This window comes from Eptatretus burgeri, chromosome 12 (assembly GCF_056783735.1).
Source record: "Eptatretus burgeri isolate ZD-2024b chromosome 12, Ebu_testis_v1, whole genome shotgun sequence".
Lineage (NCBI taxonomy): Eukaryota > Metazoa > Chordata > Myxini > Myxiniformes > Myxinidae > Eptatretus > Eptatretus burgeri.
In genome coordinates, this window is record NC_140972.1 from 16,229,807 (window position 1) to 16,254,621 (window position 24,815).

Consider the following 24,815-nt stretch of genomic DNA (forward strand, 5'->3'; position numbering starts at 1 on the left):
GTCACATCTTTGGGGAAGAACTGACAGGGCAAATCTTGCAGCAACATGCAACCAGGTAATTGAATTTGTTCACTGGAATTGGAGTCAATCCTTGCATGTTTATACGGACGGGTCTGAAGACCCTGCTATTGGAAGAACAGCTTCTGCAGTGTGCATCCCGGACCTCAGGGTGGTTCTATCAGTCCAGCTTAGTAACCATCTCTCGGTTTTATCCATTGAACTATTTGCTATAGTTATGACCCTTGAATGGATCATTGAGTTTACATCTCTCAGTGTGGTCATCCTTTCCAATTCACTTGCTGCATTAAAGGGATTGGAATCCCAACAAGATGATGACAGATATGACTTGGCTCTTGAAGTTTTCCATTTGGTTCACACTGTGAATTGGAGGGGTGTAGTGGTCAACCTGTGCTGGATCCCTGCCCATGTGGGCATTGATGGGAATGAGGCCAGTGATCAGGCAGTGAAGGAAGCCCTTAAAATCGAAAATATAACCCAAAATCCCTCTTGGTCCGTCAAAAATTGTTAGTTTAGCAAAGGACCCGATTGTGAAAAAAAAATGGCAATTTCAGTGGGACATCATTACGAAGGGAAGATTTTGTTACAAGGTGCATCCAGGTGTGGTTCCTCCAGTTAACCTTCCCAGGCTTACCTGGAGAGATCAGGTAGCATTCTGTAGGTTGAGACTCGGACTCTGTCACCTTAATGCCTACCTTTGTAGCATAGGATGTCACCTTATGGGGCACCCGGCACTGCGTACATTGCAGAGATCACGAAGATCTGACCTACATATTTTTTTAAATGCCCCTATATATGCAGGCCCATATTAAGGGTATGGAGGGCCTCAGGCTCATGGGAAGGAAGGGCCTAAATATATGCAACATTAGTTCATATATATGAACTTTCAATATATACGATATATGCATTAGTTCAATCTATGCAACAAACCAGTAATAGCACATGCATTGATGATTAATCACAGAAATTATGACAATTTGACAAGCGTAGTTTGATTTTATTCCAATACGCAAATTATAGAATATACACAAAAGGTTTTTAGACCCATGTAAACAACATCTATCAATAATTCCAGCAATCTCTGTGTGTCTGTCTGTCTGTCTGTGACCGCTGTTTCTCGACAACCACTGGTCCGATCGAATTGAAACTTGCCAGGTATATCGCTGGGGACCTGAGTATGTGCCTTTTCAATGTTTGATATTAATCGGACAAGTGGTTCCCAAGTTATGGCCATTTATTTACCAAACCAATGACAGGACACGGTGCTATGACATCACAATTGATGTCACAATTCTTTTTTTCTTCTTTTTTTTTGCACGTACGGGCACGCACTAGTTGAACAAAATTATTGACAATATTGTCAACAAAATTGAAGGGCCGAAAAAAAGATTGAGGGCCTACGGCTAGATATAGCCTTATTAGCCTGTGGGTGAATGCGGCCCAGGCTAAAATACGAGGGATCCATCCAGAAGGCGCCACTTTCAGAATATGAGAGAGACGTGGTTTAAAGTGTCGGGTCTGCTGGGAATTATAGGTTTGTTGAACCATTAGCAACCAGACTCGAAAGCTGTGCAAAGATTGTTACAAGAGAGCGGGAAATCCCTATGAAATTATGGGGGAAACCAAGTGGTTCCTTGGGTATCACGTCCAAGCTCTTGCGGCTCTGAAAACGCCATTAAAAGAAGATGAAGAAGGAGAGGAAGAAGATGAAGAAAAAGAAGAAGAAGAAAAAGAAGAGGAAGAAGAAGAAGAAGACGAAGTTGAAGAAGAAGAAGAAGAAGAAGAAGAAGAAGCTGAAGAAGAAAATGAAGAAGAAAAAGAGAAGAAGAAGATGAATAAGAAGATGAAGAAGAAGAAGAAGAGGAAGAAGAGATGAAGAAGAAGATGAAGAAGAACAAGGGGAAGAAGAAGAAGAGGAAGAAGAAGAAGAAGGGGAAACAGAAGAAGAAAAGGAAGAAGAGAAATAATAATAAGATGATGATCAACGAGGTATAATTTGGCCTGAGAGATTCAAATGGGAACTTAGGACATTGGTTATCAAAACTTTTGTTCAATAAAAGTGGTTTAATTAATTATTACTGTGGAGGAGGAGGAGGAGGAGGAGGAGGAGGAGGAGGAGGAGGAGGATTCCAGACCTTGTGATCCTCCCCATTAGGTCCGCCTCGATCTATTTTTAAAATGTCTGACAGCTCTGCAATAATTAATGTTCAATCTCATCCAATGGATGTGGGCAGAGGTGCATTTGTTTTAATTTCCTTCGTGTGTTAAAGTTTGTTCTTGCATCGTCATTTGCATGGATAGACCGAAAATCGCATTAAATCAAGAATGACAACAATAAAACCAAAAATATACACGAACTTACCGACGTCACAAACGTGTCCAATCCTGTCACGTTATCACTCGCCGTGACGTCACGTCACGTGACCACTACGTCGCATGACGTGAATCGCTTGGCTCGGTCGCTCGCGATCTTTCCTTTGCTGTGTCCATGTCGCTGTTTATCTCCTTTTGACGTCTTCTCGTCCTGTGATCGTCGTTTAAACCTGACACGATGGACGTTCCACGCTGTTCACCGATAACACCGATGGGTAAGAAACCCTCATCTCATGTGCTTTGCTTTCTTCTTTCTTTCTGGTTTTTTTTTTTCTTTTCTTTTTTTTCCTTCTCTCTTCTCTCTCTCGTCAGTTCAGCCAAACGCTTTGCCATTGTGAGGCCGACTCGACGCACGACGAGCTCAGTATAAGAATCTTTCAGGTCAAGGTTTTGTCTCTCACGGAGTATTAACATGTCCGCTTGGCCAGGATATCGCCGCCTGTTCTCCTGCCCAGGCCTGTCCACTGTCCTCGACTTAAGTCTGTCCTTTCTGTCCAAAGCCTGTCAAGCCTGTTCTCTCTGTTCCCAGTCTCTCCACCCTGTTCCCTCGCTTTCAAACCTGTCAAGCCTGTCCTCTCTGCCACAACCCTGTCCTTCTCCACCACAACCCTGTCCTTCTCCACCACAACCCTGTCCTTCTCCACCACAACCCTGTCCTTCTCCACCACAACCCTGTCCTTCTCCACCACAACCCTGTCCTTCTCTCCCACAACCCTGTCCTCTACCACAACCCTGTCCTTCTCTACCACAACCCTGTCCTTCTCCGCCACAACCCTGTCCTTCTCCACCACAACCCTGTCCTTCTCCACCACAACCCTGTCCTTCTCCACCACAACCCTGTCCTTCTCCACCACAACCCTGTCCTTCTCCACCACAACCCTGTCCTTCTCTACCACAACCCTGTCCTTCTCTACCACAACCCTGTCCTTCTCTACCACAACCCTGTCCTTCTCTACCACAACCCTGTCCTTCTCTACCACAACCCTGTCCTTCTCTACCACAACCCTGTCCTTCTCTACCACAACCCTGTCCTTCTCTACCACAACCCTGTCCTTCTCCACCACAACCCTGTCCTTCTCCACCACAACCCTGTCCTTGTCCACCACAACCCTGTCCTTGTCCACCACAACCCTGTCCTTGTCCACCACAACCCTGTCCTTGTCCACCACAACCCTGTCCTTGTCCACCACAACCCTGTCCTTGTCCACCACAACCCTGTCCTTGTCCACCACAACCCTGTCCTTGTCCACCACAACCCTGTCCTTGTCCACCACAACCCTGTCCTTGTCCACCACAACCCTGTCCTTGTCCACCACAACCCTGTCCTTGTCCACCACAACCCTGTCCTTGTCCACCACAACCCTGTCCTTGTCCACCACAACCCTGTCCTTGTCCACCACAACCCTGTCCTTGTCCACCACAACCCTGTCCTTGTCCACCACAACCCTGTCCTTGTCCACCACAACCCTGTCCTTGTCCACCACAACCCTGTCCTTGTCCACCACAACCCTGTCCTTGTCCACCACAACCCTGTCCTTGTCCACCACAACCCTGTCCTTGTCCACCACAACCCTGTCCTTGTCCACCACAACCCTGTCCTTGTCCACCACAACCCTGTCCTTGTCCACCACAACCCTGTCCTTGTCCACCACAACCCTGTCCTTGTCCACCACAACCCTGTCCTTGTCCACCACAACCCTGTCCTTGTCCACCACAACCCTGTCCTTGTCCACCACAACCCTGTCCTTGTCCACCACAACCCTGTCCTTGTCCACCACAACCCTGTCCTTGTCCACCACAACCCTGTCCTTGTCCACCACAACCCTGTCCTTGTCCACCACAACCCTGTCCTTGTCCACCACAACCCTGTCCTTGTCCACCACAACCCTGTCCTTGTCCACCACAACCCTGTCCTTGTCCACCACAACCCTGTCCTTGTCCACCACAACCCTGTCCTTGTCCACCACAACCCTGTCCTTGTCCACCACAACCCTGTCCTTGTCCACCACAACCCTGTCCTTGTCCACCACAACCCTGTCCTTGTCCACCACAACCCTGTCCTTGTCCACCACAACCCTGTCCTTGTCCACCACAACCCTGTCCTTGTCCACCACAACCCTGTCCTTGTCCACCACAACCCTGTCCTTGTCCACCACAACCCTGTCCTTGTCCACCACAACCCTGTCCTTGTCCACCACAACCCTGTCCTTGTCCACCACAACCCTGTCCTTGTCCACCACAACCCTGTCCTTGTCCACCACAACCCTGTCCTTGTCCACCACAACCCTGTCCTTGTCCACCACAACCCTGTCCTTGTCCACCACAACCCTGTCCTTGTCCACCACAACCCTGTCCTTCTCCACCACAACCCTGTCCTTCTCCACCACAACCCTGTCCTTCTCCACCACAACCCTGCCCTTCTCCACCACAAGCCTGTCCTGTCCACCACAAGCCTGTCCTGTCCACCACAAGCCTGTCCTCTCCACCACAAGCCTGTCCTCTCCACCACAAGCCTGTCCTCTCCACCACAAGCCTGTCCTCTCCACCACAAGCCTGTCCTCTCCACCACAAGCCTGTCCTCTCCACCACAAGCCTGTCCTCTCCACCACAAGCCTGTCCTCTCCACCACAAGCCTGTCCTCTCCACCACAAGCCTGTCCTCTCCACCACAAGCCTGTCCTCTCCACCACAAGCCTGTCCTCTCCACCACAAGCCTGTCCTCTCCACCACAAGCCTGTCCTCTCCACCACAAGCCTGTCCTCTCCACCACAAGCCTGTCCTCTCCACCACAAGCCTGTCCTCTCCACCACAAGCCTGTCTACCTCTCCGCCACAAGCCTGTCCTCTCCGCCACAAGCCTGTCTTCCTCTCCACCACAAGCCTGTCCTCCTCTCCGCCGCAAGGCTGTCCTCTCCACCACAAGCCTGTCTTCCTCTCCGCCACAAGCCTGTCCTCCTCTCTGCCACAAGCCTGTCTTCCTCTCCTCCACAAGCCTGTCCTCCTCTCCGCCGCAAGCCTGTCCTCCTCTCCGCCGCAAGACTGTCCTCTCCACCACAAGCCTGTCTTCCTCTCCTCCACAAGCCTGTCCTCCTCTCCGCCACAAGCCTGTCCTCCTCTCCGTCTCAAGGCTGTCCTCTCCACCACAAGCCTGTCTTCCTCTCCGCCACAAGCCTGTCCTCCTCTCCGCCACAAGCCTGTCCTCCTCTCCGCCACAAGCCTGTCCTCCTCTCCGCCACAAGCCTGTCCTCCTCTCCGCCACAAGCCTGTCCTCCTCTCCGCCACAAGCCTGTCCTCCTCTCCGCCACAAGCCTGTCCTCCTCTCCGCCACAAGCCTGTCCTCCTCTCCGCCACAAGCCTGTCCTCTCCACCACAAGGCTGTCCTCTCCACCACAAGGCTGTCCTCTCCACCACAAGGCTGTCCTCTTCTCGACCACAAGCCTGTCCTCCTCTCTGCCACAAGCCTGTCCTCCTCTCTGCCACAAGCCTGTGCTCTTCTCTACCACAAGCCTGTCCTCTTCTCTGCCACAAGCCTGTCCTCTTCTCTACCACAAGCCTGTCCTCTTCTCTACCACAAGCCTGTCCTCTTCTCTACCACAAGCCTGTCCTCTTCTCTACCACAAGCCTGTCCTCTTCTCTACCACAAGCCTGTCCTCTTCTCTACCACAAGCCTGTCCTCTTCTCTACCACAAGCCTGTCCTCTTCTCTACCACAAGCCTGTCCTCTTCTCTACCACAAGCCTGTCCTCTTCTCTACCACAAGCCTGTCCTCTTCTCTACCACAAGCCTGTCCTCTTCTCTACCACAAGCCTGTCCTCTTCTCTACCACAAGCCTGTCCTCTTCTCTACCACAAGCCTGTCCTCTTCTCTACCACAAGCCTGTCCTCTTCTCTACCACAAGCCTGTCCTCTTCTCTACCACAAGCCTGTCCTCTTCTCTACCACAAGCCTGTCCTCTTCTCTACCACAAGCCTGTCCTCTTCTCTACCACAAGCCTGTCCTCTTCTCTACCACAAGCCTGTCCTCTTCTCTACCACAAGCCTGTCCTCTTCTCTACCACAAGCCTGTCCCTCTCTCTCTCTCCCAGTCCTGTCCCTCTCTCTCTCTCTCTGTCCCAGTCCTGTCTCTCTCTCTCTGTCCCAGTCCTGTCTCTCTCTCTCTCTCTCTCTCTCTCTCTCTCTCTCTCTCTCTCTCTCTCTCTCTCTCTCTCTCTCTCTCTCTCTCTCTCTCTCCTCTCTCTCTCCTCTCTCTCTCTCTCTCTCTCTCCTCTCTCTCCTCTCTCTCTCTCTCTCCTCTCTCTCCTCTCTCTCTCTCTCTCTCTCTCTCTCTCTCTCTCCTCTCTCTCTCTCTCTCCTCTCTCTCCTCTCTCTCTCCTCTCTCTCTCTCTCCTCTCTCTCCTCTCTCTCCTCTCTCTCCTCTCTCTGTGTCCCAGTCCTGTCCCTCTCTCCTCTCTCTCCTCTCTCTGTGTCCCAGTCCTGTCCCTCTCTCCTCTCTCTGTCCCACTCCTGTCCCACTCCTCTCTGTCCCACTCCTCTCTGTCCCACTCCTCTCTGTCCCACTCCTCTCTGTCCCAGTCCTCTCTGTCCCAGTCCTCTCTGTCCCAGTCCTCTCTGTCCCAGTCCTCTCTGTCCCAGTCCTCTCTGTCCCAGTCCTCTCTGTCCCAGTCCTCTCTGTCCCAGTCCTCTCTGTCCCAGTCCTCTCTGTCCCAGTCCTCTCTGTCCCAGTCCTCTCTGTCCCAGTCCTCTCTGTCCCAGTCCTCTCTGTCCCAGTCCTCTCTGTCCCAGTCCTCTCTGTCCCAGTCCTCTCTGTCCCAGTCCTCTCTGTCCCAGTCCTCTCTGTCCCAGTCCTCTCTGTCCCACTCCTGTCCCAGTCCTCTCTGTCCCACTCCTGTCCCAGTCCTCTCTGTCCCACTCCTGTCCCAGTCCTCTCTGTCCCACTCCTGTCCCAGTCCTCTCTGTCCCACTCCTGTCCCAGTCCTCTCTGTCCCACTCCTGTCCCAGTCCTCTCTGTCCCACTCCTGTCCCAGTCCTCTCTGTCCCACTCCTGTCCCAGTCCTCTCTGTCCCACTCCTGTCCCAGTCCTCTCTGTCCCACTCCTGTCCCAGTCCTCTCTGTCCCACTCCTGTCCCTGTCCCACTCCTGTCCCAGTCCTCTCTGTCCCACTCCTGTCCCAGTCCTCTCTGTCCCACTCCTGTCCCAGTCCTCTCTGTCCCACTCCTGTCCCAGTCCTCTCTGTCCCACTCCTGTCCCAGTCCTCTCTGTCCCACTCCTGTCCCAGTCCTCTCTGTCCCACTCCTGTCCCAGTCCTCTCTGTCCCACTCCTGTCCCAGTCCTCTCTGTCCCACTCCTGTCCCAGTCCTCTCTGTCCCACTCCTGTCCCAGTCCTCTCTGTCCCACTCCTGTCCCAGTCCTCTCTGTCCCACTCCTGTCCCAGTCCTCTCTGTCCCACTCCTGTCCCAGTCCTCTCTGTCCCACTCCTGTCCCAGTCCTCTCTGTCCCACTCCTGTCCCAGTCCTCTCTGTCCCACTCCTGTCCCAGTCCTCTCTGTCCCACTCCTGTCCCAGTCCTCTCTGTCCCACTCCTGTCCCAGTCCTCTCTGTCCCACTCCTGTCCCAGTCCTCTCTGTCCCAGTCCTCTCTGTCCCAGTCCTCTCTGTCCCACTCCTCTCTGTCCCACTCCTCTCTGTCCCAGTCCTCTCTGTCCCAGTCCTCTCTGTCCCAGTCCTCTCTGTCCCAGTCCTCTCTGTCCCAGTCCTCTCTGTCCCAGTCCTCTCTGTCCCACTCCTCTCTGTCCCACTCCTCTCTGTCCCAGTCCTCTCTGTCCCAGTCCTCTCTGTCCCAGTCCTCTCTGTCCCAGTCCTCTCTGTCCCAGTCCTCTCTGTCCCAGTCCTCTCTGTCCCAGTCCTCTCTGTCCCACTCCTCTCTGTCCCACTCCTCTCTGTCCCACTCCTCTCTGTCCCACTCCTCTCTGTCCCACTCCTCTCTGTCCCAGTCCTGCCCTTCGCTCTGCCCCAGTCCTGCCCTTCTCTCTGCCCCAGTCCTGCCCTTCTCTCTGCCCCAGTCCTGCCCTTCTCTCTGCCCCAGTCCTGCCCTTCTCTCTGCCCCAGTCCTGCCCTTCTCTCTGCCCCAGTCCTGCCCTTCTCTCTGCCCCAGTCCTGCCCTTCTCTCTGCCCCAGTCCTGCCCTTCTCTCTGCCCCAGTCCTGCCCTTCTCTCTGCCCCAGTCCTGCCCTTCTCTCTGCCCCAGTCCTGCCCTTCTCTCTGCCCCAGTCCTGCCCTTCTCTCTGCCCCAGTCCTGCCCTTCTCTCTGCCCCAGTCCTGCCCTTCTCTCTGCCCCAGTCCTGCCCTTCTCTCTGCCCCAGTCCTGCCCTTCTCTCTGTCCCAGTCCTGCCCTTCTCTCTGTCCCAGTCCTGCCCTTCTCTCTGTCCCAGTCCTGCCCTTCTCTCTGTCCCAGTCCTGCCCTTCTCTCTGTCCCAGTCCTGCCCTTCTCTCTGTCCCAGTCCTGCCCTTCTCTCTGTCCCAGTCCTGCCCTTCTCTCTGTCCCAGTCCTGCCCTTCTCTCTGTCCCAGTCCTGCCCTTCTCTCTGTCCCAGTCCTGCCCTTCTCTCTGTCCCAGTCCTGCCCTTCTCTCTGTCCCAGTCCTGCCCTTCTCTCTGTCCCAGTCCTGCCCTTCTCTCTGTCCCAGTCCTGCCCTTCTCTCTGTCCCAGTCCTGCCCTTCTCTCTGTCCCAGTCCTGCCCTTCTCTCTGTCCCAGTCCTGCCCTTCTCTCTGCCCCAGTCCTGTCCAGCTTCCCCTCTCTGTACAGTTTGTTCTCTGCCCAAGTGAGTCTCGCCTTTCCCAGTGGACATTTGTTCACCTCCCGAACCTTACCTCATCTCCATACTGCCTCGCTAACCTTGCCCCCTGCCTGTGTCTGTCTATTTGCCTGTCATTTGTCTGTCTGTCTGTCTGTGTGCATGTCAGATCGCCCTCTGCACATCATCAAAGGTTTATCGGGTCATCAAACTCTGCCAATAATATCCATGAGCCTGTTTTGTTCCTCGCCCATCCACTCCTCGCTTGTTGGTCTCTCGTTTGTTTTTCCTTTGACTCTGTGTTTAATATAATTTTTTTGTACTTCAGTTTATCGCTTGCTGTTTGTCCTTCCTTATCTTTTATATCCTGTGCAGTTTTTATTCTTTTATCCTTAATGCTTTCTGACCTTTTGTTTTGCTCTCCTTGTATTCATTTACTCTTTCCTTCCTATCTACCTTCCTCTCCTCTTTTCTTCACCTCATCAAATTCTTCCAGCTGGCAATAGTGACAAGCCTTGCTGTGGTCGTCAATTTGCTTGCCAACAGATACCCAAGCCCCGAACTCCAGTTCACTCACTCGCCGTGCATCCTCGCATGATGTCGATCATGGATGCTTTTCCCCATATGAAACGTTCTTAATCTCTTTGTTTTGCCAGCCATGTGATATTTATAGCTCCAATGTAACAAGCTTTCGATTCTCTGTTTCGTTTTGCTGTCATCTCACTGTGGATGTTGAATCGTCCCACAGATTCAGGTAATCCGAGCAAAGGAAAGATGAAGCGAGGCAAGCGTAAACGTCCTCGGCCTCAGGAGCACCCAAGAAAACAGGATGAAAATCCCAATAAGAAGGTACCGTTGAGATTTTCAGATGTGTATTGTGAATGCTCTTGGATTGGTTTTGGAATACTGTGGTGAGGATGTGGGCTCTCGGTGATGCAAAACGTGTCGCTGTGTTCGAGTAACCGTTGCAGTTACCTGTTTACTCGATTTTTTTTTCTTTCTTTTCCTATCCTAATGATGCTTGATCCAGAGTAAGTGGTCTGGCGCTGCCATTAAAACTGCAAAATGACTGTTCTAGTAAATGATCACATTTTGGATGCCATCCCCACCACGTGGCTGTATTGCTCGCCTCGGCCATTCCCGAAGTGCGTATCGGGGTGTCTGTGTGAGTCCATATGCATATCTAATTCGATATAGATTGTTTCTTCTCATATCTGCTGTTCTTGATTGTAATTCTGATTCTGATGTACCATACTCTGTTACAGAGCCTCGGTGCTGCCGAAGCATTTTCTTGGCATGGGTTGTACTGTGTGGTTTGCCATCCCTCTCCCAGCAGTAGTTAGGGCAGGAATTTGGAATTGGTCCCATGTTGCTTTTGCGACAGCTTGCCAACTCTTCACGAAGGACACCTTGGCATCTTTAACTTGCACCAACTAATGCTGGCAGATGGCACGCCCAGTTTAACGTCCATCCGAGGGACGGCACACACCTTGACGAATCGCCCTGGCTGTAAAGCACTGGGATGGGATTCAAACCCAGGCTAGACGGCTTGGAGGTGAATGTGCATACCTCTTGGCGATCCAAAACACACGTATGCACGCCTACACACACACACACACCACACTCAATCCTGTTAGCCTCCTACATTCCCAAAGGGACAAGACAAACTATTATAATTAATGTGCTTGTCAGTGAGTGTGTCCACATTATACTTTGATGCAGATCGTTCATACTGAGATATACTGTAAACGATGCACCCCGGAGAGCCTCAGCATTATACTGTGCTCACTCTTGTTAAATTTTCATTTGTTGTTTTAAAAATTGATGGCCAATATTTAATTCAATCGGAGCATGATTGCCAAAGCTGATATTTTGCAACAAAATGTCCCGACAGCGGCAATCAAGGCAATGTAGAAAATTTATAGAAGGCATGAATGAGAATTGCCGGTATAATTGTATGCATGGAAGTGTACGGGGTACCCTTTAAAGAGCAGCACATGGTTTATGACTCCAGGGCCCTTGACTAACAGCAGGTGTTTCTTGCCCCTTGTGTGATCTCTGAAATTGGCCTTTGGAGGAAGAATGGCAGAGTTTGTGGAATAAAACACGATATGAATGTTGTTGTTTTTTATGCATTTCACGTTTTTTTTTTTTTTTTATCCCGAAAGCCGTCCTTTTCCCACTTGCGCCTTGAAGGGGAAACGTGCTCATGCATTGGATTTAGTTTCCCATATATGTCGGGTTTCCTTTTTGGAGCGGGAGATTAAAGAGATCAATATTTGTATTTTGTACCTCTTCCTCTGAGTTAGTTGCAATGGACAAAATTCCAGAGATCTCCACATTGAGAGCATGGTTTCCAAGCACAGATCTACTTTTATTTTCGATTGTTCATCCTCATATCAAATGTAATTTATATACCCCATGCTGTCTCGTTTGGTTGTGTTTTTTGAAACTAATTTTTTTTTTTTTTAAATCGATTCTCCTCTTTATTAGCTGGGCCGTTGCATGGATCGAAAGCGCTATTACTTTTATATGCCTGGTGTTGGCTTAATGGTTAGGGTGGTAGGCTTGGGATCCTAGGATCCTGAGTTCAAATCCCACTCGGCTGTTGAATTGATACCAGGTGGGGTTGACCCTGCCTGTCATCGTTCCGAGGTCGGCAAAATGAGTGCCATCCTGTGTCGGAGTGGCGACCCATCCAGGATTGTGCCCAGTTGCCATGGAGACTTCTTTGGCAGCACCAACACTCTGCACAGAGTACGGTCCCAATGGATGGATTACTTTTATCCAGTGTTGAAATCATTCACTATTTGGACAGTTTCCTTTCTTCTTTTTTCTCTTGACCTAGAAGCAGTTATTAAATTGCATTGTTTATAATTTGACCTTGTGAAATTTTGAGGTTGAATATAGAACGAGAACGCACTCAGTGGAGAGCATAACTCTTCCAGGCTGAACAGTTGACATTTTCTCTTCCACTGATAGGCTGGTTCTGCATCTGGACCTGAACCAAAATTTAATTGGCTTGTTCTTGTCACCTACCCAACTCATCCACCAAGTTTTGTCCGAAGATATCCACAACTTCTCAAGATATCATGCTATCCATCGTTTTTTGGCACCATATCTCAATGGTGAAGAATCACTTTAGAAATTCTAGTATCCGATCCGGTTCCTCACCAAAATCGAATCAATTCGTCCTTATCACACATCCAACCTGTCCACCAAGTTTCGTCCGAATCCGTCCATAACATTCTGAGATATCCTGCTCACAGACAGACAAATAGACAAACGGGTGAAAGCATGTCCTCCGTCCACCTCCATTGATGGAGGTAACTACTGTAATTGTAATATGGTTTCGGCAGTCGAGTTACATTCCAAAAGGAATGCAAAAGGGTTTGCAGGGGTCAAAGGACGTGTCATTGGGTAGCCTCTCTGAGTCTTGTTGATCCTTGTGCATTGAAGTTCACTGTTGCTTGTGTGGAATGCAAGCTTAGCTCACACTGGCATGATGAGTCTTTTCTGTTGCTGCTTCTTCTTCTTTTCCTGAAATTGACTATTATATATATATATATATATATATATATATATATATATATATATATATATATATATATATATATATATATATATATATGACATAATGGTGCTAACCCTGTCTCAGAGATTGTTTCTTGTTATTTGTGCCGTTTGTGTAATTTGCTTTGCGTTGCACCGTTAAACCGAACGTTCGGATTTATCCAGGAATTGCTTCACGCATGCAGTTATGTAAGAAGGTTCTTCTGGACGCGGGCCGACCGTTGGAGGTTTGAGCACCCTCAAACATCTCTGGAATCCTGTTACTTGAACTGTGCCGGCATATTCCAGGCACAGCCGTCCAAGTGAGCGTGTCTGACTAATCAGTTTGCTGCCGGATGCCTGCGGCAGGTCCTGCTCGGGATGAGGGGGAAGATTAGAGCAGTTAGCGTGCCTGTGTCCTCTTGAGCCTCATCCATGCTGATTTGAGTTGTTTGTACTTGCACGATTTGACAAGATAACCTTTTTCTGTACCTTCCTGCAATAGTATGACTGTATTTAGGTAAACGGCACCGTTTTCTTTAATGACCCTGGAGATGCATTATATATTCTCTACCAGAAGGAATCTACATATTATGTACTTTAAAATGCTGTGTTTTTTGACCTCTCCCTCACCTCCTTCCCTCTGCCCAATCGTATGTCCCATACATGTCTCTTTCTTTCCCTTCCCCCTCTCCAATCTCGATCTAACCTCCTCTCTAGGTGTTCTTTATCTTTCTTTCTTTTTCCTTCCCCATACTCACCTCCATGTTTTCTTTTTTTTTATGATCTCCCTTTGATTCCACTGCTGTGCCAACTGGTTCTTTTTGAAATGGACCATTCTGTTGCATCGAGGCCTTCATTGTTTTAACACTTTTGAATTAAATGTATCCCATATTGTTCGGTTATTTCTGAAATAATTGAAGCAAGGGGTTTTTATTATTTTTCTAATGGGCCTGTTCTATAAAAGTTGGAGGACACTGAAAGTTGGGGTACGCTACCACAGGTTGTGGCTCTGCAGCTATCATGGGCGAATGATGACCTGATCAAAATGGAAGTGGTGTTTGACATTAAAAATTCAAGCTTCTAATGTTTATTTCAAGAGAAAAGCGTTTTTTGATAAGGGTGGCGGGATTGCATTGTTCGTTCGGCAGCGTGCTCACCTTTTCAGCTACCTTGAGGCTCACTTGACCGCGCGTGGATGGATTTTGAGGGTTGTGCAGTAGCGGCTGAAACCCGAATCCTATTCCGGTTCCTCCTAATGACTCCAAAGCAGTATTTATTCTTCCATTTGATTGTCTTTAATTCATTTTTGTCACCAATGGAATTGATTGTTTTTTTTGTTTGTTTTTTTTAAGTTGTCATGCTGGGTGTATTGTCAGAAGGTTGCTGCCTTGTGGACGAAATTGTCCTTCAGGGGAAAGCTAAAACTGGTACTGTGCCTCCATTCGTTTAGATGTTATAGACTCCATAGCATCTTTCATGAGAATAGTTTTTTTTTGGAGGGAGGGAAGGAAGGGGGTGAAAAAAACAGTCATGTTGAGTATGTATGTATATGGGCCCCATGATTATACTTGTCGAATGGGGTCTGGATGGTAACTCCAACCAGAGTTGGTGTTAAAGCCACCCAATGCTCGCCTGTTTATACATTTATCGTTTTTAAAAGACTAGTCTAATAATATTTTTTATAAAGCATTGCAGTGAAGTCTGATCCAAATAATTTTAAAGCAATATATGTATTTGTATATTGTAAAGGCCCGGTCACACCTTGACGTTTTAGCCAACGTATGCCGATTTTTGAATTTTTTTTCTAAAACGCTGGCACACGTTGAATACGTTATGGGTAAGTTTTGATAACATTGAGAGCACGCTGAAAAACGCTGCCATACGTCATTGTACGTTGGCTTTAAACGTTGTACTTTTTGGTTGTTCTCAAATTTTTTCATGCTTGAAATTTCACGACGTATGCCGGCGTATGACTCACACGTTCCGCTACGCTGGCCACAAGTTGTATGCACGGTCTGCGATCGTTGACAGACGTCAACACATGCTACTTGTAAGTTAATCATAAGTTGAGACACGCCGAGGTAATGTTTAGCGTACCCGAAACTTATTTCTAACCTATGATTAACGTGTTGTTGGCACGTTACGCGATCGTTGCCACACATCGACAGACGTTACTTTTAAGTTACTCATAGGCTGAAAGACGTCGGTATAATGGATCGTCTTTGCGTCAGCGTCCACGGCCACGGCCAGGACACTTATTTGCAGCATTCTTCAAACTATTCTTCGGCATGACGAGGATGTTCACACTTCGATGTCTAGCTTGGCTATGATTCCAATTGTCCATCGGCAGAGTCTATTTAAAATAGTCGAGTTTGAGCGTTTTAACACGTTCAGAAGAAACGCTTCAAATTTCCAAACCCCAGCGTCAAAAAACAAAGGCGAGTGACAGCAATTTAAATCGTTCATTGTGAACAATGAAAATAGCAGAGTGGTACCGTTTAAAAGCCGTTGAGTGTAAAAAAAATCGAATTGTTGAGCGCAAGCATCTACTTTCAATAGTGGAGATGCAGCCATTTAAATCGTTGAGTGGCAGCCTATGAACCTACCCGTGGACAAGCGGACGCAAGGACGATCCATCATAACCCACACCCTCCCCCTCACACTCACCTACTACTGCCAACATGAACAAACTACTACTAATACTGATACTGTTACTGACATGGACATTGACTCAAAAAGGACTCGAAAACACTGTTGGGTTCCCCTTTTATGAGCAGAATTTTTATATACCAATTCCCAAAACCGCTGGGAACACGTCTTTATATGGCAGTTGTAACCTAGAAACACGTTAATTTATTTTTTTTTGTCGACCGGAAGACGTCATTGGAATACGTCTACATACGTCGATGTGTGTTGGGACTACGTAAAGAATTGGTTCAAAGCACGTCAAACATAAGTTAGAAATAAGTTTCGCGTAAAAAAGACATTACCGCGACGTGTTTCGACTTATGAGTAGCTTATAAGTAGCCTTTGTGGACGTGTGTAAGCGTCCACATATCGTGTGTAAAACTTATCCCCATCGCATGCGGAACGTGTGTCATACGCCGAGTAAGTCGTAAAATTTTGAACATGTTTAAAATTTCTTGACGTACTCTACTTACTACGACGTATGATAGCGTACTTTAGCGTTGTACTCACGTATACCAAACTTACTCATACCGTATTTGACGTGCGCCCAACGTTTTAGACACATTTTTCTTAGGTCGGCATACGCTGGCAAGATCGCCAAGGTGTGACCGCGATGTTGTCACTTCCATTTCTACGGCAGTTATGATTCGAATCGTTGTGCGTCAGCCTTTTAATAGGCTACGTCACGGCATCGTCGGCGATGCGTGCAACGCGCTATGCCTAAGTTAGACTATCGTTGGGCATCGGTTGTGTAGGCCGACAACAGGTTCAGCATTCGTTGGTATAAGTTATCTATAACACAACGAAACGTTCTGTGTCCATTACTAATATGTTATGCATACGACCAACTCGTTATGAATACGTCCGAATCTTAAAAAAAAAACATCAAAAGTTAAACGTCAGCCAGCGTTTTACATACATTTTAATACGTTGCCATCGCTGGCTAAAACGTCAAGGTGTGACCGGGCCTTAATCAGTAACAAGAGCGCAAGTGAGCACAGTATCCGCCCGAACAAGAAGGTATATACAGAATTGTGCTACTACATGGAAAACAGCATCCTGGTTGCCATGGCAACCACTTTAGATGATGAACGTATGTTGCGACACACCGTCTCCACAGTCTGTGCCTATGTACGAAATATGAAACGTGAAAGTTGAAAACAGGTATCACGTTATATATATATATATATATATATATATATATATATATATATATATACATATATATATATATATATATATATATATATATATATATATGTATATATATATATATATATGTATGTATATATATATGTATATATATGTATATATATATAGATATATATATATATCGGGCATATAAAAAATAGTGTGGTAGATAAAAACATTAGAAAGGAAAAAATAACTTGCACCAAAAAGTTTAACATTTTCACGCTGACGCTCATGCCGGGGGTATCGCTATTGCTCTCTGTTCTTCGAACAGGCGAGCTAATTAATGAAACGCATGAACTGTTAGGGTTTATGTTTTGGAGAATAATGCTTTGGTGTGTGTGTGTGTGTGTGTGTGTGTGTGTGTGTGTGTGTGTGTGTGTGTGTGTGTGTGTGTGTGTGTGTGTGTGTGTATTCTTAAGGGGACACAGCATGTGTTTTTGTTTGATCATTTTTCCAAATGCATGGACAATGCATCATGCCCCCATTAGCAACTTGGGAATGCGTCGGATCGGGATTCAGGACAAGGTTTGAAGTGAATCCAACATTGAATGTGGGGAAAGTACAAAATCGAATCCGTTTTCACATTTCCTTCAAGTGGATGTAGTTTTGCTTTGTTTTTCCATCTCCATTGTTCACGTTTAGTCGATCCTCTCCAATCTGCCAATATTATGGATTGCCCTCTTGTAATGTCAGTGGCAGTTAGTGTGAGGTTAGCGATCCAAATTTCATCTTCGGTTAGTTGGATGATGAGCATGGAATTTTTAATCCATAGATTAAAAAAAAAGATTTTTAATTTTTTTATGCACATTTGTATTTTTTATCAAATCTTAAAGGCAACCTAAGTTCAAAAGATCTGCTAGCATTGGTCATCAATAAGCTGATATGATAGCTCAGAGGTAGCGTATGGGCCTTTGAGTTGTATAGTCCTTGTTTGGTTAGTGACCTGACTATAAGCTGCCACCCTGGTGCTTTGCAGCTGGGAAGCTGCATTGATAAACCCCTCCCCCCCCCAACCAAAGGGGCATTGAGTGGGGGACCGTATCTGCTGATATTTGCTGGTGGCTGTTGAATGTCGCCGTGTTTAGTTTTTTTTTTTTCCCTTTTGAAAAAAAAAATCAGGCCACCGTTTGCCAGTGCTGTGGTGGAGTTCTAATTTACTGCCCAAACTTGCAGCGACTGAGTGGCCACCTGTCCAGGGGGGTTTTGAGGTGTTTTTTTTTTGTTTTTTAAGCCAAAAATATTTATGATTTGTTGCCACGCAGGTGTGCTCTCTGTGAAAGAATATGGGCAGGAGACTGACTTCCATGCCTTTTAGGGCCAGCGTTTGCAAGGGAAAGCACTTGACATGAAAACACGTTTCACAGCCAACCTTGCATGATCAACAAAGGCGAGAAATGGCAGTCTCTGCAGAAAATGATGGGAAATAAATTAAATTGCATTTGCTGCTAAATGATGCATTAAAATATAACAAATAATTAAAAAAAAACGTTTTTAAAAAAATGCATAGATAACATACACGGGTGGGTCGAGCAAGGCCTGAGGAAAGACTCGAATGCCTCTAGTTTCGTCTGCATTTAACCAAGTATCGGTCTCTGGGTTTAATAATCCCCGAGGGCTTAGATTCCACAGCATCAAGGAACTCCAGATAAGACTGCAAGGCTCAGCACGAGGGTAAGTGTGCCAGGGATGATGTGATACGCTCTTGGACACGGCATGCAAACAATTCGTATGATGTGGACGACCAAGATATGAACCCCGATCGCTCAGCCATCCTCTGGCTTTGCGAGTCCATTCGGAGACGTGGTCAACAATAAACACTAAGCAAGTTATAGCTCGAGCTCGGTCGACAAGCACGATTGATTGAATTTCAGATGTAGGATAGTTACAAAATGCAATTTGAGGGTTTGCCAGGCTGTCTGACTGGAGAAATCTTGACAACCGAGGCTCTTTCTGGCTTAAGGAACGCGTTCCAGGTTTTGGCCCGGTTTTTGAGCTTGTGCTGCTCCTGCCTGTTTTCATGGTGTAAGACCTGTAAGATGCATACAAATCATGTTTTGTGCAGAGATGAATGATATTGTGGTGTGTTTTCCCTTTTATATCGGTTGCCGTCTGTATTATTTCATATATATATATATATATATTTGAGCAAGCAGAGTTTGGTTGTTGTATTCTCATTCGGGATGCCATGCTGGCCTCATATATGCATCAAGTGTTTCCTACCTGTTTGAAAGTATGGTGGGTATCAATTAGAATGGAGCGCAGCGGAGGTGGTCGTCCAAGGCAAGTAAACGGCATCACTTGCTGTTTGAAACGAGATGGCATTTGTCGCGCGTCTCCAACTTGCAAGCCATTGTGCACCAACTACATCCATTCGCATGATTGCTGAGGCCCTTCTCGCGCATGAAAGGGCTGTGGCCAAAACGTGTCAAATTTCACTTAAATGAGCCACGAGCAGTTTGTTCCAAGCGGCAGTCGTGAAGGAAATCGATCACGATCTGAGCCATTCTTATTTTTGGGAATGTTGTTATTTTTATTATTATTATTATTTTTTTTTCATGTTAGATTTTACATTCTAAGGTGTAAGGTCTTAACAGTAAAATAATGTTTTGTACGTCGTACTTTACATGGCGTTGGTGTCTGTCTTTCTTTTCTGCTCAATGGTTTAGTATCGTTTGCAAATGGTATCCATAAGACAGTATCGGAAGAAAGATGTTGATGTGGATCATACTATTTTTTTCAGTTTCTTGGTTAAATAAGTGCATCTTCATATACCGTGTATGTTTACTCAGAATGTTGTGTTCTGTTTCAGGTACTTTGCCTTTCCGATGGACTTTCCGATCTGTCTACCTCTCCGACTCTTGAAGACTGTGTGTACTCAACCCAAACTCACGCTCTACTACGCGTTTCGACCAGCATGGTAACGAGAAGCCGTAGCCGATTGATGAAATCAGAGGCAGGCATGGACGAAGACATGGAACATGAGGAGATCGAAAGGACTGCGACCATAGCATATGAGCATGTACCTCATGGGATTGCTGGCGATTGCCATCATCATTGGACGGGAGATGACCAAGTAAACGATGAACCAAAACTGGAGGATTTTTCTGAAGGGGAGTCTGGGTTGCATGACAGGGGAAACCTCATCAACTTTTATGCTCAGGACTCGTCCTCCGATCATGAACAGCCTGAGCCATCTCCGTCAACCAGTCGACATTTTGGAGACTCGGAGTCAGAGTCAGAACTTGAGGCTGTCAGCGTGCGGCGAAGACGTCGTGTGCATTCTTCGTCGCACCTTGCTCGTCGAAGGATGCACACTCAATATTCACCATTGGATCGCGAAACTATTACTGCTCGTTCGGCCAAAGGAAGGCAGGTCATCGGTTCGCCGACATTGCAGCCCTCTGAAAGTGAGGAAGAGGAGTTACAGGCTGGAGTTGGGTCTGCGGAAGAATTGCGTCGTAAGGAGTATTTGAGATTGCGCAACAAGAAGCGCGAAGTGGCAGCTCGAAGGCGATATGCAACTTGCCAGAGTACTAGTTCAAGCGATACTGATATTTCTGATGAATCTACTGCTGCTTCAAGGACCGGCTCCATTGGTCTAAGGCCGAGTAAAAGCCCTCCAAGAAACAATCATCCTGGTAATATTTGCATGTCTTTTGCTTATTTACAACTTTGGCATGTCTTTCTATAATTATCTTTGTGATATATTTAATATATTCTGGTCTTAATGCACCCAAGCATCTGCATGGTAAATTTATGTTAATACAGTGGCCTGCAAAAGGATTCACCCCTGACCGATTAATGTCATATTTCGATAAATTACGAATTATGCAGAAACAGTTTTTCCAAATGAACTTTTTTATTCATAACTGAAAATATCAAATGAAACACTGTTTTAGTTGAAGGAGGTTATGTCAGCAATATCTGCAAAAAAAAACATGTACAAATCAAAATTCACTGATTGCAAAAGTATTCAGCCTCTTAGGTCATTACTTGGTGAAAACACCTTTTGCAGCAATGACTGCTATGAGTCTTTTTGGGAAGGTCTCCATCAGCTTTGCACGCACGATGAGATGGTGAAATCTTTGTCTATTTTTCACGTGAAAATTGCTCTTGTTCTGCTAAGTTTGATGGAGATCGTCGATGGGCTGCAATCTTTAAGTCTCGCCATAAAATATTCAATTAGGTTCAAGTTAGGCCTTTGACTAGGCCACTCAAGAACATTTATCTTCTTCTTATTCAGCCACTTCAGTGTGGCTTTAGCTTTGTCATGTGTCCTGCTGAAATGTGAGTCTCCAACCCAGTTTCAGATTAATGGCTGACTCAAGCATGTTTTCATCAAGGATTCTCCTGCACATTGCACCGTCTAATGTCCCTTCAATCCTCACAAGCTTGCCAGTCCCTGCTGATGAAAAGTAGCCCCATAACATGATTCTGCCACCACCATGCTTCACAGTAGGAATGGTGTTGACTGGGTGATATGCAGCGTTAGGTTTACACCAGTCGTATCGCTTTGAATTTAGACCAAAAAGTTCAATGTTAGTCTCATTTGACCGCAAAACTTTCTCCACATGCCTGCAATATCCTTAAGATGCTTTTTTGCAAACTCCATACGAGCTCTTAGATGTGTATTTTTCAATAATTGCTTCTTTCTTGCAACCTATCCATAGAGGCCAACTTTGTGAGGGGAACGGGATATTGTTGATGAACACTGACACCCATCTCAGACATAGAGCCTTGCAGATCTTTCCAAGTCATTGTTGGATTTACAGTGACATCTCAAACCAGTTTCCTGCTTACCTGGCTGCTGAGTTTTGATGGGTGACCTGATCTGGGTGGAGTCCGGGTGGTATGATACGTCTTCCACTTCTTAATGAAGGATTTCACCGTACTCAAAGGGATAACGAGTGATTTTGAAATCTTATAACCCTCGACTGAACGGTAGTTCTCCACCACTTTGTCTGACTTTTTTTGGAAAGCTCATTGGTCTTCATGGTTGGTTTGTTTGTTGACCATATGAGTTGTACCTTAAAACTCCTGACATAAGTGGGGGGAGATTAATTTTTAGCTTATCTGGAATTGAAATTCCAGATAAGTTGTCGTCACGCTCCGTAAGTCCATCCGTCTGTTTCCTATTTTGACTTCTCCGGCCGATCGGCTGAAATTTGGCAGCAACGTTCCGCTCCTGATTATTAATGAAGATTACAAAGCTCATTCCGGTTACGTCACTTTAAGTGTATCAAAATGGCCGACTTAGTACATTTCCTCAAAAATTTTCTTCTCCAGACACACCAGACAGAATGTTACCAAATTTGGGTTACAACATTAGGACAGAGCCCTGATGTTAAATTGCAGAGACCATGCCGAACACGTGACCAGAAGTGTGTCAAAATGGCTGTCACGTAAATTCCTTCAAAAATGTTCTCCAGACACACCAGACAATGTTACCAAATTTGAGTTGCAACATTAGGCCACTGTCGGGATGTTAAATTGAGGAGGTCATGCCAATCACCTGACCAAAAGTGTCAAAATGGTGGACTGAGTAAATTTTTTTGGAAAATACAGTAACAAAAATATTTTCTGCACACCCATCAGTCGGAATGCTACAAAATTTGGGTGACAACATACGGCGAGGGCCCAGATAAGCTGCAGGTCCAGTGGATCTATTTTTATTTATTTTTTTTTTTAAGTTAAACCACTGATTACATACAGGTGAAACCTATTACACTTTGTAATCTTTCGAACAAATAATTTTCTCCTGAAGTGATTTAGAGTTAATGAGGCAAAGGGTTTGAATCCCGATGCAACTGAGAATCGTATGAATTTTCGCTGTTAATGGAACTTGTTCATATTTTATCTCATTTTTAGCTTTATCACTTTGGAGTAGATTGTGAAGACTTTATATATTAAATTTGATTTGAAGGCATCATGAAATGAGCTCAGGTGGCATCAAAATGTGTGAAATTTGGAAGGGGGTGAATACTTTTGCAGGCCATTGTATATACCAAGGGGGTGGAGGGCTTGTTTGGGAAAGCAATGTTATTGCTCACTTGGTTCATTTTGTGCAGTAGGAGAAAGATCGGTCCCTGAAGTGATGGTCATTGAGCCTCTCTCGACTGATAGTGAAGTGGAAATAATTGATGTTGAGGATTCCTCAAGGTGGGTTGTCATGACTTTGCTCCCTTTTTGTACAATTTATTGTGGCTATAGCTTTGGAAATTCTGATCTCATGAGACTTCTTCAGGTCATGTGAGAGTTTGTTGGCCACATGGCTTTTGAAATTTTAGGATATTAAAGAGTTAGGTGTGTGTGTGTGTGTGTGTGTGTGTGTGTGTGTGTGTGTGTGTGTGTGTGTGTGTGTGTGTATGTGTGTGTGTGTGTGTGTGCGTGTGTGTGTGTGTGTGTGTGTGTGCGTGTGTGCGTGTGTGCGTGTGTGTGTGTGCGCGCGCGTGTGTGTGTGTGTGCGTGCGCGCGCGTGTGTGTGTGCGTGCGCGTGCGCGCGCGTGTGCGTGTGCGTGCGCGCGTGTGCGTGTGTGCGCGCGCGCGCGCAGTTGTTGTCTTTGTACAATGGTAATATATTGTGATCACAGGCAATGCTCGATACTCCCGTACTATGTGGACAGCCCATATGCTGAAGCTTGAGAGTTGTGATGAGTAAAGTCTGGGTTTGATTGTCGGCCCAATGATAAACTGTCATCCCATTGCTTTTCCAGGAAGGGTACTGCATAAATGAGTGCACTAAACCGAGGAGGGGTCGTTAAGGCAGGTGTCATCTGCTCGCATTTTTTTGGTTGATGTTGGACATCAGAGTGTCTTTTAGAAAGAGCAAGCCATTTGCATGCCAGTATTCTGACCACTGCCAAACTCCTGCCAAAATAATAATCATAATTAGGGTAATTCGCAGGATTTATATAACACCAATATATCTGCCAATTAAGTTGTTCAAAGGCGCTCCATGATGGTGGGCCAAGCTTGTACGATGGTTGCCAAAGCTATTGTTGTTTGTCCGTGCCCTATCCTTTTTAAATGCTGAGCGTCAATGAAGGAAGCAGCACGTACCATTTTTAAAGTCTTTGGGATAACTTGGTCAAGGTTAGAACCGCAGACTGAATAGTTGCTCGAACCATGACACCACCGAGGTCCGAATCTAAAGGGATGCTATATCCGTGGCATAGCCACCCCAGCAGACTACATTTCTGATTGAATCCTGACTAAATGTGCATTCTCTCTAAAAGTTGAGTTTTTACTGATGTTGTATTGTTGTTTTTGTTGTTTTTCTCCCCATCTCTTGCGATTCTAATTACATCACTGAAAAGGTCTGGTCGTTCTTCACGAACTGGCGAAGCTCTAGCCGTTGTGGAAGGATCTCAACCGTGTGGCCGCTGGGTACACCCCACAAACTCAGCATGCCGGTAAGTGTGCATGCAAAATGGACCACAGGCTGTGCTTTGCCATATGTGAGATTGTGTGGTGATGGAAAGTGTTATTGTGGTTCTCAATAGTACAATGGTTGAGGCATTAATCGTGTTGTCTTGCTGATGAAGCCAATTAGGCATAAACAACACTTCACAAATAGTGTTAATGTGTGTGACCATTGCACAAAGTCCCTTTTTGGTAATGCCCTTTGGAAATCTCTCTCTCCTGATGATTGGTGTTTGTTGAGGTTTTCTTCCATCAAAATACATCCTTCCTTTTCGGAAATGAATCCACTCATTATATTTCAATTTTTCAGCTCGGCACCATCTCATGTCATCTCTCATTTCAATTTGTGATCTTTATTACTCGCGCCACGGTCGGAGGCCGGGTGCGCCAGTGAGTATTGTGGTGATTCCATCGATGTGTTTGTCTGTTGCCAAAGTAACTGGATAACGAGGGCAGCAAGAATCGCCAAATTTGGCACATATTCATGTTGTGAATGTCTCGGACGAGTTTAAGTTTGAGCTCACAAGGAAAAATATAACATGATATTTAGTACAGGACTATATTTACTCCTACATCAGCCATGCTTAGTGTGGTGGACTTGGGATCCTAGGATCCTGAATTCAAATCCAACTCAGCTGTTTAATGAATACCAAGTGGGGTTGACTGTGCCTGTCATCCTTCCGAAGTCGGCAAAATGAGTGAGAGCTTGCTGTTATCCTGTGTCGGAGTGGCGACCCGTCCAGGATTGTGCCCAATAGCCAAGGAGACTGCTTTGGCAGCACC

At 46.4% G+C, this 24,815-nt stretch overlaps 1 protein-coding gene across 11 annotated transcripts in view; it reads left to right on the forward strand.

The window, feature by feature from the left end:
* Window positions 1-2,423: 2,423 nt before the first annotated feature.
* Window positions 2,424-24,815, forward strand: part of LOC147015161 (uncharacterized) — a 61,772-nt gene continuing 39,380 nt past the window's right edge. For 9 of the 11 annotated variants that reach the window (XM_085849670.1, XM_085849672.1, XM_085849676.1 and 6 more), the window contains exons 1-5: window positions 2,425-2,606; window positions 9,922-10,022; window positions 19,420-20,248; window positions 22,679-22,769; window positions 23,927-24,022. In XM_085849670.1, the coding sequence (XP_085705796.1) occupies window positions 2,570-2,606; window positions 9,922-10,022; window positions 19,420-20,248; window positions 22,679-22,769; window positions 23,927-24,022 (1,154 nt within the window). In that variant the 5' untranslated portion in view covers window positions 2,425-2,569. Of the gene's footprint in view, window positions 2,607-9,921; window positions 10,023-19,419; window positions 20,249-22,678; window positions 22,770-23,926; window positions 24,023-24,815 lie in introns of all 11 variants that reach the window. The other 2 variants (XM_085849681.1, XM_085849673.1) reach the window with 2 other exon arrangements.